We start from the raw sequence: 13,823 nt of genomic DNA, 5'->3' as shown, positions 1-13,823 counted from the left end.
AAAAAAAAAAAAATAAATAAAATATATATATTTATTTATTTAGAAAGAGAATCTGACATATTCGGATGTCAGATTCATGAATGAGAAAGGCCAAGTAACGCGAGTTTCTACTTACGCTGCCTTTTTCCTTGAGAGCATTGGCGAGATTACAATAAGCATCAGGAAAGTGAGGTTGAAGTTCTATAGCCCTTCGGTATGTGTCGATGGCAAGATCAATAAGCCCTTGTTCATAGTAAACACAAGCTAAATTTCCATGAACCACTGCATGATTTGGGCTGAGGCTAAGAGCTCGTAAATATGCAGCCACAGCTCTGAATCACAAAGAGAAAAACAAAATATTCACTTACAAAAAGGAAGGTCTATTGGAGAAAACTACTGAGAACAATGCAAAGGAGAAGGGTAACAATTACCATGAAAGATTTACAGCACCTGTGTTGATTGTTGCTTTGCCTATGCTGTCAGGTCAGAATAGCTCTTTGCTCTATATAGAGGTGTTAGATGTATAAACGAACCAATGAATAGGAAACATTGGTAGAAAAGGATTTCATCTTTTTAAAAAAAAAAAAAAAAAAAAAACAACTGAACAGACTTTCAACATTTTTAGATCTGTTACACATGCGGAAGGAGTCAAGAAGCACTGAGGTATAATAGGGAGGAAAGATGGATTTTTTGGTTCTTACCGTAAAATCTTTCTTGGAGCCTTCAATGGGGGACACAGAATACCATGGGTGTATGCTGCTGCTAGGAGGCTGACACTATGCAAAACAAGAAAATTAGCTCCTCCCCGGCAGTATACACCCACCGACAGGCACTAGGCACCTCAGTTGGTGAGAAAGCAGTAGAAGCAACGGAACACTCTAAACATATGTACCACCCCAACAAGGGACTCAAAGACCCAACACGGTACAATTTAAACAGGGAGGGTGCTGTGTCCCCCAATGAAGGCTTCAAGAAAGAGATTTTACGGTAAGAACCAAAAATCCAATCTTTCTTTATCGCCTTATTGGGGGACACAGAATACCATGGGACGTTCCAAAGCAGTCCCAAGGGCGGGAACAGCAATACGGAACGAAAGAACAGGAAAGGCTTAGGTCGGCTGGCGCACCACCGCCGCCTGCAGAACCTTCCTACCAACAACTGCATCAGACGAGGCCTGGGTATGAACCCTGTAGAACCTCGCAAATGTGTGCAAGGACGACCAGGTCGCGGCCCTGCAAAGTTGCAGAGCTGAAGCCTGGTGTCGAACGGCCCACGAAGCTGCCACAGCCCGGGTGGAGTGAACTCACTCCCGGAGGGGGCCGTTTTTCTTGAAGTCGGTATGCTTCCTGAATGGTAGAACGAATCCAGCGAGCGATCGTGGATTTGGATGCCGGAAGCCCTTTCCTGTGACCTTCAGAGATGACCAGCAATGAATCGAAGTGACTAAGTGAAGCGGTCCTAGCGAGGTAGACACGCAAGGCCCTAACAACATCCAGTTTGTGGAGTGACTTCTCAAGAGGGTGAGAAGGAGCCGGACAAAACGATGGAAGAACGATATCCTCGTTGATGTGAAAGGAGGAAACCACCTTTGGCAGGAAGGAAGGAACGGGCCTGAGGACGACTTTATCCTGATGGGGCACCAGATAAGGAGACCGACATGACAAGGCCGCTAACTCAAACTCTTCTGATGGATGTAATGGCGATCAAAAAGGTTACCTTCCATGACAGAAGTGACAAAGGAATGTCCTGGATGGGCTCAACGGCGCCTTTTGGAGAGCGCCAAGAACGAGATTGAGATCCCACTGTTCTATTGGTGAATGATGAGGAGCCACATGCGCGACTCCTTGGAGGAACATCTTAACCTGCGGTGAGGAAGCGAGCTCTCTTTGAAAGAGGATAGACAAAGCAGAAACCTGGCCCTTCAGGGTACTGAGAGACAGACCCGAATCTAAGCCAGACTGGAGAAAACCCAGTATGGACGGAATGGAAAAGGCCATTGGAAAAACTTTTTTTTTATCGTCGCACCAACGGAAAAAAGCCTTCCAACACCTGTGGTAAATGCGGGAAGAGGCTGGCTTCCTGGCTTTGATCATCGTCTGAATCACCTGGTTGGAAAAACCTGATTCTCTTAGGATTGCGGCCTCAACGGCCATGCTGTTAAATTCAGAGACCGAGAATTCTCGTGGTAAAGGGGGCCTTGCGAGAGAAGATCTGGACGGTCTGGAAGTCTCCAGGGAACGTCCGCGAGCATGTTCACCAGTTCCGCATACCAAGGCCTTCTCGGCCAGTCTGGAGCCACAAGAATTACTGGAACGCCTTCCGATTTTATCTTCTTGACCACTCTTGGGCTCCATTGATTCTATCACCGATCGAAGAGACTCCATTTTGAAATGAAGAATCTTCACGTGGCGATTGAGCAATTTGAGGTCCAGGATTGGCCGCAGGGAGCCATCTTTCTTTGGGACTACGAAGAGATTTGAGTAGAACCCTGAAAACCGTTCGTCTGAGGGAACGGGAACAATCACTCCGGCGGAAAGAAGGGAGGAGACGGCCTGAAAGAATCCTGGATTGTGGGACCGTTGTCTTGGAGGTCGAGACAGGAAAAAACGCCTGTCTGGCGGGGAAGAAAATTTGATCTTGTAACCAGATGCGATGATTTCCCTGACCCAAGCGTCGTCGACAAGCGACAGCCAAGCGTCCACGAAAAAGGAAAGTCTGCCTCCCACCCTTGAAAAACTTCCAGGTGGGGGTGCCCCGTCACTTGGAGGCAAACCTACCGGAACGGGCACCTGAGGACCTGGAGTATTGTCCTCTAGATCTCCAGCGGGGAGTGGGCTTGTAAGAAGGTTTCTTCTGCTCTCGCTCCCTAGATGCGGAAGGACGCTCTTGCTGGACAGATCTCGCTGTGGACGAGAACGGACGAAAAGGCCTAAAGGGCCGAAAACCCTTTCTATTAAAAAGGCGTCTTGGTCGAGACTGGGGGAGGGAAGTACTTTTACCCCCAGTGGCATCGGAAATTATTTGATCCAGCTTGGCCCCAAAGAGCCTAGAACCATGGAAGGGCAGATTGGTGAGCGACTTTGAGGTGGTATCCGCATTCCATGACTTTAACCAAAGAACTCGGCGTACAGCCACTATATTGCTGTTAGCCCTTGCTATGCAACCGGCTGCATCTAAGGAGGCGGCTAAAAGGTATTTACCTGCATGATTAATTTGATCTGCTAGATCTGCCAGCTCGTCCTGGGGAGCTGCCACTAAGATGCCCCTGCGAAGAATTTTTGCCCAAGCCGAAATGACTTTAGCCACCCAGGAGGAGGCGAAAATAGGGCAGAGGGAGGCGCCGAAGGCCTCAAAGATAGACTTCGCCAAGGATTCTAACTGCCTGTCTGTTGGATCCTTAAGCGATGCCCCGTCTGGAAGGGACAGAACAGTCTTAGAGGCTATGCGAGAAACGGGAGGGTCCACCTCAGGGGCTTTGGTCTATTTAGAAAGCAAATCAGCCTCAAAATGGGTACAGAACATCTAAATACCTGCGGCGCGAAAAGCGTTGCTCAGGGTGCTCCCAATGTTTGGCTAGAGTAGTGTCAAACTCCTTGTGGTTTGGAAAAGTTTTGGATGGAGGCCTTGATCATTTAAATGGAACAGAACATTCCTGAGGAAGGGGCTTGTCCCGCTTAATCTCCAGGATTTGGAAGATAGCTGAAAGAAGACTATCGACCATATTTCGTGTTTTAGACATGTCATCTGCTTCTGAACTAGATCCTGATTGTGGATCGTCGTCTGACCTAAGGTCGTCCTCTGAAGGAGACGGACACCTGGGTGAAGCAGATGGGCCTAGCGAACTGGAAGACGAGCCCGATAGGAGACGCTTCCTGGACATCCTACTCGGCCTGTCCCTCTGAAGGTCGCGGTCAGGAGAGAGGCGGTCGGTGCAGCGGTGGCTGTAGATAGCTGAGGCAAACGTTCTAGGACCTGGACCAGGGACTGAGAGACTTTGGTCAGATAGGAGACCGACAGACATAGCTACGGCCCATTCTGGGAGAGGGGAAGTGCCCTCATCACGGGAATCTGTGTGCTCCTGAGAGGCCGACATAGCTGAAGGACTGCAGGACGGGCAGAAAGGAGATGGCTGACCCGAAGCCCACTTCTTTTTACAGCGCGCACAGGCGTAATGAGTAGCGGTGGGCATGAAACAGAGCTCTCCTGCAGGGTTGGGCATAAGGAAAACTGCGCTGAATGGCCGCGGGAATTTGGGAAGAACTGCGGAGGCTAATATTTCTGCATAGAGCAGAGCCTACCTAGTACCGGCGAGCAGCAGAAACGCTGAAGTGTCCCCCAAGCAGCGCAGAAAGCCAGGACCGAAAAAACAGGAAATGCCTGATAAGGTGAGCGGTGGGCGGAGCTTAGCGGCTGAGCCACAATTGGAGCTGACATACAAGGAGAAAAAGGAGCCCTGTGATGGGCTAAAAAAGGCGCGAGGACAGCGCGCTCAGAAGGTGGAGGAGGCGCTCTGAGAGCGGGAGCTGAAAACGAAAGAGCCGGCACCGCAGCCCCGTGATGGAATCGCCCAGGAAGGTGAAGAGAAGGCCTGTAAGGAAGTACTGTGCGCGCAGAAAAGCTTTGGAAAACCCTGCCCAGCTGTGACAACGGGGAGAGAAAACCCTGTATTCAGCCCTTGAATATAAGTGGAGAGGCGCGCGGCTGATGAGAGCGGCGCCCGTCAGGCAGGGAGAGGGGCGGGAGATTCAAACAGCCTGATGTGTTCGGCTGTCCAGTTTTCCACCGATGTGCCTCTTGGTAATGCTGCGGGCTGGAGGGATCATACAGGCACTTACCTGACGTCCCTGAAGAGGATGATAACAGGGGCCTCACAAGGGTAGTGGCAAGCCGCTGGCAACTGTCCTCTGTACCCGCATCCTGCAGAAGACGGCATTAACCTCTTGATGGCGAGGAAAATCTTGCGATCGCCGTCTTCCTCTCAGCCCTGTCCCGAGAGAGGGGTGAGGAGGGGGATTTGGCAAGGACCAGCCACCTGTCCACATCCCATAGCACCAGAAGGTGATATGGAAAAAGTCCTGCCAGCGTACTGAGAGTTGTGATGTGGGATCAGCCACACTGCTCGCTCAGCCGCCTGATATGGGAAAGCAGGGTGAACTTCCACCCTGTTTCCTGACTTGAATCTGCAAAACAAAAGACAAAAAAATTAAAAAGTTCCACTAGAACACCTAAAGGAAAGAAAGGTTAATTGCGGATCTGGGAAGATCCCGGTCCGCCTCCTACAGACACTAAGCACAAACTGAAGTGCCTAGCGCCTGTCGGTGGGTGTATACTGCCGGGGAGGAGCTAATTTTCTTGTTTTGCATAGTGTCAGCCTCCTAGCAGCAGCAGCAGCATACACCCATGGTATTCTGTGTCCCCCAATAAGGCGATAAATAAAAAACAATAGCAGAACGTAAACTAAATTTACAAGAGAAACATCAAAATGTCAATTACAAGGTTCTGAAAGAAATTGATTTACCTGTCAAATATACGAGCCTCTTTAAGGACATTTCCCAAATTAATGTAGGCATCAAGAAAATTAGGATCAAGAGTTACTGCCTGTAAAATAATGAAATATAAATAATATAACTGAGTACAAATATTACTTGCCCAATCAGCTCACAGAACACATTTGAAATGCATCAAAAGCTCAACATGCCCCATTATGAAGGCTAATGGATAACCCTACCAGCACACCTTCCTGTCAAGTCATTGGTGGCTGCTGTGGCGAGCGTGTGCCCATAGCATGGGAAAATCACCAGTCTAGGTGGCCAAATCACGCACGTAGAAACACATTGAGACAATAAATGTACTATTAGATCAACTTTTAATGTACCTTATTCAGAGGATCTTTTGATTGTCCAGCATTTCCTTGATTCCATTATTGAATCCAGTTTTGCTGTGTGTATAGGTCTGTCCTCTGGATGTTATGATGGAATTGGAATTGGCCCGGTCAAGGTTCAGATGCAATTAGATGATGTACATTTGGGGTTCGATTAGAAAACATTATCTTAAAATCTCCCAGTACAGGTGTTATTTGTTGGGTGCAGAGTGCAATTACTGGTGTATTATGGTTGCTGAGTGCTTACCTACCTTGTATTAATGCAGTTTGTCTCATTTTCTTAAGGAATAACAGTCATTTACATTTTTATTTTATAAATAAATAGTACACATGAAAATAATAAACCTTGCACTAGGTTTTATTCTCTCCTTCTGGACTGATCTTTCACTCTCAATTTATGGGTAAACACTGGAAGACACAGGTTCCTATTACAATTTAAGGAGATGACAGTAAGTTTTAATAAGATTCTACCTAGATAGGAGGGGGAGGTGTGCTGCCCCTCGCTCATCTCTTCTACATAGAATCACATTGGTAGCGGCTCTCATCTCCTATCCAGCAATGTAAAACTCGGTCTTCACTGAATACAGATTTAAGCCAGGAATTGAGAATTTTGGAAATAATCAATCCAGGAGGAGAAAGAAAATAATTTCTCTAAGACGACATATCAGACAATGCCTTATTTTCATGTACACTACGATTTATGCAATAAATAAGACACCACTTTTTTATAATCTTTGAATCTATGGTGTGTATTCTGATAGAACATTAACCCCTTCGTGACCGGGCCAATTTGTTAAATTCTGACCAATGTCACTTTAAGTGGTCATAACTCTGGAATGCTGCAACAAATCCCAGTGATTTTAACCCCTTTCTGCCATGAGACGTACTATCCCGTCCATGTGCCCTGGGACTTAATTCCCAGGGACAGGATAGTACATCATAGCGATCAGCGTCGCCCACGCGGTGAGCGCCCCTGATCGCTGCTGATTATCACAGCTGACACGGGCACAATGTGTCAGGGGCGGTCACGGACCGCCCCCGACACGTTAACCCCTTGCACACCGCGATCAAACACGATTGCGGTGTACCGGGGGTTAAAGGGAAGCATCGGCAGGGAGGGGGCTCCCTCCGTGCTTCCCTGAGCCCCCACAGCAGCGCAATGTGCAGCGCTGCTGCGGGGGGCTCCTTCCCTGCAGGCCCCCGAATCCAAGATGGCGACGGGGACCTTTGGGAGCCGGCTTCCTCAGTGCCTGCAAAGCGCAGGCAAAAGGAAGCCTGCTGCACTGCCTGTGACAGATCGCTGATCTGTCACAGTGATCTGTGATGTGACAGATCAGCGATCTGTCACAGGACAGTGATGTCCCACCTGAGACAATGTAATAAAGTTAAAAAAAAATAAATAAATAAACAAAAAAAAGTGTTAAAATAATTTAAAAAAAAAAATAAAAAAAAAATAAAAAATAGCCAAATAAATTTAGAAAAAAAAATCCCTCAAATTAATTTTTAGGAAAAATAAATAAATGTACACATTTGGTATCGCCGCGTCCGTAACGACCTGCCCAATAAAACTGTCCCATTAGTTAACCCCTTTAGCGAACCCATTAAAAAATAAAAAAAAGACAAAATAATGATTTATTATCATACCGCCGAACAAAAAGTGCAATAACGCGCGATCAAAAAGACGCATATAAATATCCATGGTACTGCTGAAAACGTCATCTTGTCCCTTTAAAAAACGAGCCGCCATACAGCATCATCAGCAAAAAAATAAAAAAAAGTTATAGCTCGCAGAATTAAGCGATGCAAAAATAATTATTTACATAAAATAGTTTTCAATGCATAAAACCGACAAAACATACCCCCCCAAAGAAATTAATGAAACGCTGGTTTTTGTTCATTCTGCGTCCCAAAAATCGGAATAAAAAGCGATCAAAAAAATGTCACATGCCCGAAAATGGTACCAACAAAAACGTCAACTCGTCCCGCAAAGAATAAGACCTCACATGACTCGGTGGGTCAAAATACGAAAAAATTATAGCTCTCAATATGTGGTAATGCAAAAACTTTTTACAATAAAGAGCGTCTTTTAGCGTGCGACAGCTGCCAAACATAAAAACCGCCATAAATAGTAAATCAAACCCCCCCGTTATCACCCCCTTAGTTAGGGAAAAATAATAAAATTAAAAGAAAATGTATTTATTTCCATTTTCCCATTAGGGTTAGGGCTGAGATTAGGGTTAGGGGTGTGTTGGGGTTAGGGTTGGAGTTAGAATTGGGGGTTTCCACTGTTTGGGCACATCAGGTGCTCTCCAAATGCAACATGGCGTCTGATATCAATTCCAGCCAATTCTGAGTTGAGAAAGTCAAATAGTGCTCCTTCCCTTCCAAGCTCTGCCATGCGCCCAAACAGTGTTTTACCCCCACATAAAGGGTATCAGCCTACTCAGGACAAATTGCAAAACAACTTTTGGGGTCCAATTTCTCCTGTTACCCTTAGGAAAACAATTTGGGGGCAAATATATCATTTTTGTGGAAAATAATGATTTTTTTATTTTCACGGCCGGGAGTTATAAACTTCTGTGAATCACTTGGGGGTTCAAAGTGCTCACCACACATCTAGATAAGTTCCGTGGGGGGGTCTAGTTTCCAAAATAGGGTCACTTGTGGGGAGTTTCAATAGTTTAGGTACATCAGGGGCTCTCCAAACGCACATGACACCCGCAGACCATTCCATCAAAGTCTGCATTCCAAGACGTCACTACTTCCCTTCCGAGACCCGACGTGTGCCCATACAGTAGTTTACTCCCACATATGGGGTGTGTCAGCGTACTCAGGACAAATTGGACAACAACTTTTGGGGTCCAATTTCTCCTGGTACCCTTGGGAAAATAAAAAATTGGTGACTAAAACATCATGCTTGTGGAAAAAATACGATTTTTTATTTTCACGCCCGGGCATTCTAAACTTCTGTGAAGCACTGGAGGGGTTAAAGTGCTCACCACACATTTAGATAAGTTCCTTGGGGGGTCTAGTTTCCAAAATGGTGTCATTTGTGGGGGGTTTCCACTGTTTTGGTACATCAGGGGCTCTCCAAACGCAACATGGTGTTTGATCTCATTTCCAGCTAAAAACGTCAAATGGCGCTGCTTCCCTTCCAAGCTCTGCCATGTGCCCAAATAGTGGTCTACCCCCACATATGGGGTATCAGCGTACTCAGGACAAATTGCACAATTACTTTTAGGGTCCTGTTACCCTTGGAAATATAAGAATTGAGGGTGACGAGATCATTTTTTGTGGAAAAAATATGATTTTTTAATTGCACGGCTGTATGTTATAAACTTCTGTGAAGCCCTTGGGGGTTTCAAAGTTCTCACCACACATCTAGATAAGTTCCTTGGGGGGGGGGGGGGTCTAGTTTCCAAAATGGGGTCACTTGTGGGGGGTTTCCACTGTTTAGGTACATCAGGGGCTCTCCAAACGTGAGATGGCGTCCGATCAGAATTCCTGCCAATTTTGCATTGAAAGAGTCAAAATGGCGCTCCTTCCCTTCTGAGCTCAGCCATGCGCCGAAACAGTGGTCCCCCCCCCCCACATATCAGGTATCAGCATACTCAGGACAAATTGCACAATAAATTTTGCAGTCCAATTTCTCCTGTTACCCTTGGTAAAATAAAAAAATTGAACCTGAAGTATTTTTTTTGTGAAAAAAAGTTGTCTATTTTTTTTTTTTTTTAAATATTCAAAAAATTCCTGTGATGCACCTAAAGGGTTAATAAACTTTTTGAATGTGGTTTTGAGCACCTTAAGGGGTGCAGTTTTTAGAATGGTGTCACTTTTGGGTATTTTTTTTATCATATAGACCCCTCAAAGTGGCTTCAAATGTGATGTGGTCCGTAAAAATAAAATGGTGTTGCAAAAATGAGAAATCGCTGGTCAACTTTTAACCCTTATAACTTCCTAACAAAAAAAAATTTTGGTTCCAAAATTGTGCTGATGTAAACACGTGGGAAATGTTACTTATTCAGTTTTTTGTGTGCCGTATCTCTGTGATTTAAGGGCATAAAAATTCAAAGTTGGAAAATTGCAAAATTTTCGCCAAATTTCCGTTTTTTTCACAAATAAACGCAAGTTATTTGAATGAAATTTTACCACTAACATGAAGTACAATATGTCACGAGAAAACAATATCAGAATCACCGGGATCCATGGAAGCGTTTCAGAGTTATTACCTCATAAAGGGACAGTGGTCAGAATTGTAAAAAAAAAAAAAAAAAATGGCCCGGTCATTAACGTGCAAACCACCCTTGGTGCTTAAGGGGTTAAGACTGTTTTTTCGTGGCACATTATAATTTGTGATAGTGGTAAATTTAGATTGATATATTTTGTGTTATCAGAAACTTGACAAAAATGAAAAAAAATTGCAATTTTCAAACTTTGAATGATTATCCCTTTAATCCAGATAGTCATGCCACAGAAAAACATTAATAAACAACATTTCCCACATGTCTGCTTTACATCAGCATCATTTTTAAAACGCTAATTTATTTTGTTAGCCTTTTAGGAGCTTTAAAAATGTAGCAATAATTTTTCATTTTTTCAAGGAAATTTACAAAATGTATTTTTTTGAGGGACCTATCCAAGTTTGAAGTGACATTGGGGGTCCTATATATTGGAAAACCCCAAACATGATACCATTTAAAAAACTGCACCCCCTGACATATTGAAAACTGCTGTCCTAGCGAGATCGCTGAGTCACATGTTTTGTGACGCAACAGCAATCTCACCAGCAAGATCGCTGTGTGTGACACTGACCAGCGACCGGCCCCCCCTGCCGGTTATCGCTGATCGTCCTGGAATGGCCGGGACATTTTTTTGATCGCTGGTCTCCCGCTGGCCAGCACGCATCGCTGTGTGACAGGCAGGAGACCAGCAATCAGCGCGCTGGTAACTAAGGTAAATGTCGGGAATCTAAGCGGTGCGCAGCGCTTAGAAACCCGATGTGTACCTTAGTTACCAGCGCCCTGGTGCAGGGAGCTGGTAACCAAGGTACACATCGGGTTTCCAAGTGCCACGCGCTGCTTAGAAACCCGATGTGTACCTAGGTTACCAGCTCCCTGCACCAGCGCGCTGGTAACTAAGGTACACAGTGGGTAACTAAGCGACGTGCGTTGCTTGTTACTCTCCTGTCGCTGATGAAGCTGCCTGTTTGGCAGCTCACCAGCGATCATGTAGCGACACACCAGCGATCCTGACAAGGTCATATCGTTGTCGGGATCGCTGGTGTGTCGCTATGTGTGACGGGGCCCTAAGGCCGCTATTTGGCCATGAACTGCTATGGCAAACATCAGGAACACACAATAGTGATCTCTGTGTGTCAATTAGATTAAAGTGCAAGCCCCCACAATCTATTAACCATTTATTTGATGTAGTCACTTTTGACAGCAGCAACTAAGGGGTTAAACAGATATGCATGGTGCCAACACCGATCATTTGTGATACAGCAAGTTGTCAGATATAGTGGACAGTCGACAGCTGCTGGATTGTCATCTGTATGGGGATGATATTCCCTTATATCTCAGGTCAGTAAATACACGTATTGGCCGTCATGAAGGGGTTAAATTACATCACCACCAAGAACTGTATGGTGGTGAATAAGGGACAGTCAACGAGGAGTGGGATACACCATATGTGTTTCACATCCCAGAGTGCCAAGCTTCATGGCCAGGCAGGCCTTAGCTTTAAGGTACAACATGGCTTACGTTTATCTACAAATACTTTACCTATAGTTTATAATATGTATGCCCCAATGTGTATCTACCACCAGTACTTTACAGTATTTGGACTGGTTCCAAAAAACATTATCTAATATCTGTAACTATTAGGCTGTGTGCACACGTAGCGATTTTTAAGCGTTTTTGCCGCGATTTTCAGCGCGAAAACGCTTAAAAATCGTGTACAGAACGCCCCCATGCATTCCTATGGCATTCCGCACATGCTGTGCTAATGCTGCGCTTTTTTCCGCGGCGGAACCGCATCGCGGAAAAAATCGCAGCATGCTCATTCTTTGTGCGGAATCGCAAAGAATTGCCGCGATTCCGCACCCATAGGAATGCATGAGAATCGCTTACTTCCCGTATGTGGCTATGCCTTAGGCTATGTGCACACGTAGCGTTTTAAAACGCTTACTTAGCCTTAGGCTATGTGCACACGTAGCGTTTTAAAACGCTTACTAAAAACCGGACTCCTTCCCAGAAATCGCGCGGTTTTTTCCGTGCGATTTTACCGTGATTATGCCGCGATTTTCGCGTGCGATATTCAAGCACTTTCCAAGCGATTTGAAGCATCGCTTGGAAAGTGATTGACAGGTTGGTCACACTCGTCAAACATAGTGTTTGACAAGTGTGACCAGGTTTTTACTATTGAGGCCGCCTATGCGGCATCAATAGTAAAAGATAGGATGTTAAAATGCTTAAAAAAAAATTAAAAAAAAAATAATCGGTGTATATTTACCTTCCGGCGTCCCGCGCTGCATTCCCGGGCCTCAGCGTTCCCAGTAATGCCTTGCGAGACCTGTGATGAGGTAGTCTCGCGTTGCTATAGCGATCTCGCGAGACCGCTAGTCACGCGAGACTACGTCATCACTGGACCGTGCCGCAAGGCATTACTGGGAACGCTTAGGCCGGGAAAGCATCGCAGGACGCCGGAAGGTAAATATACCCCGATTTTTTATTTTTTATTCTTTTTTTACAGGGGTATGGTACCCAGGGCCTGGAGGACAGTCTCCTCTCCTCCACACCGTGGGTACCAACCGCACATGAGACGCTTAACTTCCCGCATGGTGGGCATAGCCACATGCGGGAAGTAAGCGATTCTCATGAATTCCTATGGGTGCGGAATCGCGGCAATTCTTTGCGATTCCGCACAAAGAATGAGCATGCTGCGATTTTTTCCGCGATGCGATTCCGCCGCGGAAAAAAGCGCAGCATTAGCACAGCATGTGCGGAATGCCATAGGAATGCATGGGGGGCGTTCTGTACACGATTTTTAAGCGTTTTCGCGCCGAAAATCGCGGCAAAAACGCTTAAAAATCGCTACGTGTGCACACAGCCTTAGCCTTCATCAAAGTGGCATTTTCAGCTTTTAATGCATATCAAATAAACTTTGCATTCTATTGGGGGGGGGGTTCTGTGAGGGTATTGCCATTTCCCTATGCTAATACCACCTATGGTATTCTGTAAAACAGTTGGAATTCTAAAAATATTAATATGCGTGAAGTGTCTAAAAGTATAGGTGACCCATCTAATATATCGGCTTGTACAATTCCTGATATACAATTTGTAGCTTTAAGTTTTACATGCTTCTATTGTGCGAGTTTTCCTCCAAGTATTACCTGCTGCGTGTGAGATCTGAGTCTATCCAAGAGGCTGCTGTCTTCACTTGTTTTCAGCAGAGCTCTAAAAGCTATACCTACTGGGGTATGTATATGTTTGTGCACATATCTTGGCTACTATAGTGCTGCGTTTTCTTTTTCTATATAATGCAGCTATCGCAGCTGGCAACTGTTCACACCTAGGAGGTGCTGTCAAGTTTTTTTTCTTTATATTTCACTATTGGACGTGTGACTGCCTCCAGCCTGACTCTGCACTCCTCCCATTGACCAGCAGGTGATGTTCATCATTTTTACTTAACCATTTGAATTGTAGGCTCAAGGCTCAGGAGAGACCTGTATTGTCCATATAACTGTAGGCTGATAGCGCAAGAGAGGTACAGTATGTACAGTAGAACAGAGACCCATCAGAGGGAGGACACCTTGCTGCAGTTGATGGGCACACATGAAATGGCCAATTTAAGCGCTAAGAACCTTCATTTTTGTAAGTTCATCTTACAGAATAATAACAGTTTAGATTTAATGTTTTCAGTGTTTGCATATATCTTGGCTCAGAGTGCTGCTGTGTTTTCTTTT

At 45.4% G+C, this 13,823-nt stretch overlaps 1 protein-coding gene across 3 annotated transcripts in view; it reads right to left on the bottom strand.

Annotated features, from left to right (window-relative positions):
* The window catches only part of OGT (O-linked N-acetylglucosamine (GlcNAc) transferase), a 118,371-nt gene that overhangs the window by 46,156 nt on the left and 58,392 nt on the right, over window positions 1-13,823 (bottom strand). For all 3 annotated transcript variants that reach the window (XM_073556189.1, XM_073556190.1, XM_073556191.1), the window contains 2 exons: window positions 5,498-5,577; window positions 116-311 (listed from right to left, as the gene is read on the bottom strand). In XM_073556189.1, coding sequence (XP_073412290.1) covers window positions 116-311; window positions 5,498-5,577 — 276 coding nt within the window. The remainder of the gene's footprint in view (window positions 1-115; window positions 312-5,497; window positions 5,578-13,823) is intronic.

This window comes from Dendrobates tinctorius, unplaced genomic scaffold (assembly GCF_039654945.1).
Source record: "Dendrobates tinctorius isolate UK_male_01 unplaced genomic scaffold, ASM3965494v1 ptg000231l, whole genome shotgun sequence".
Taxonomy (NCBI): domain Eukaryota; kingdom Metazoa; phylum Chordata; class Amphibia; order Anura; family Dendrobatidae; genus Dendrobates; species Dendrobates tinctorius.
Note: the sequence above shows the minus strand (reverse complement) of the source record. Positions and strands in the feature narration are given on the sequence as shown.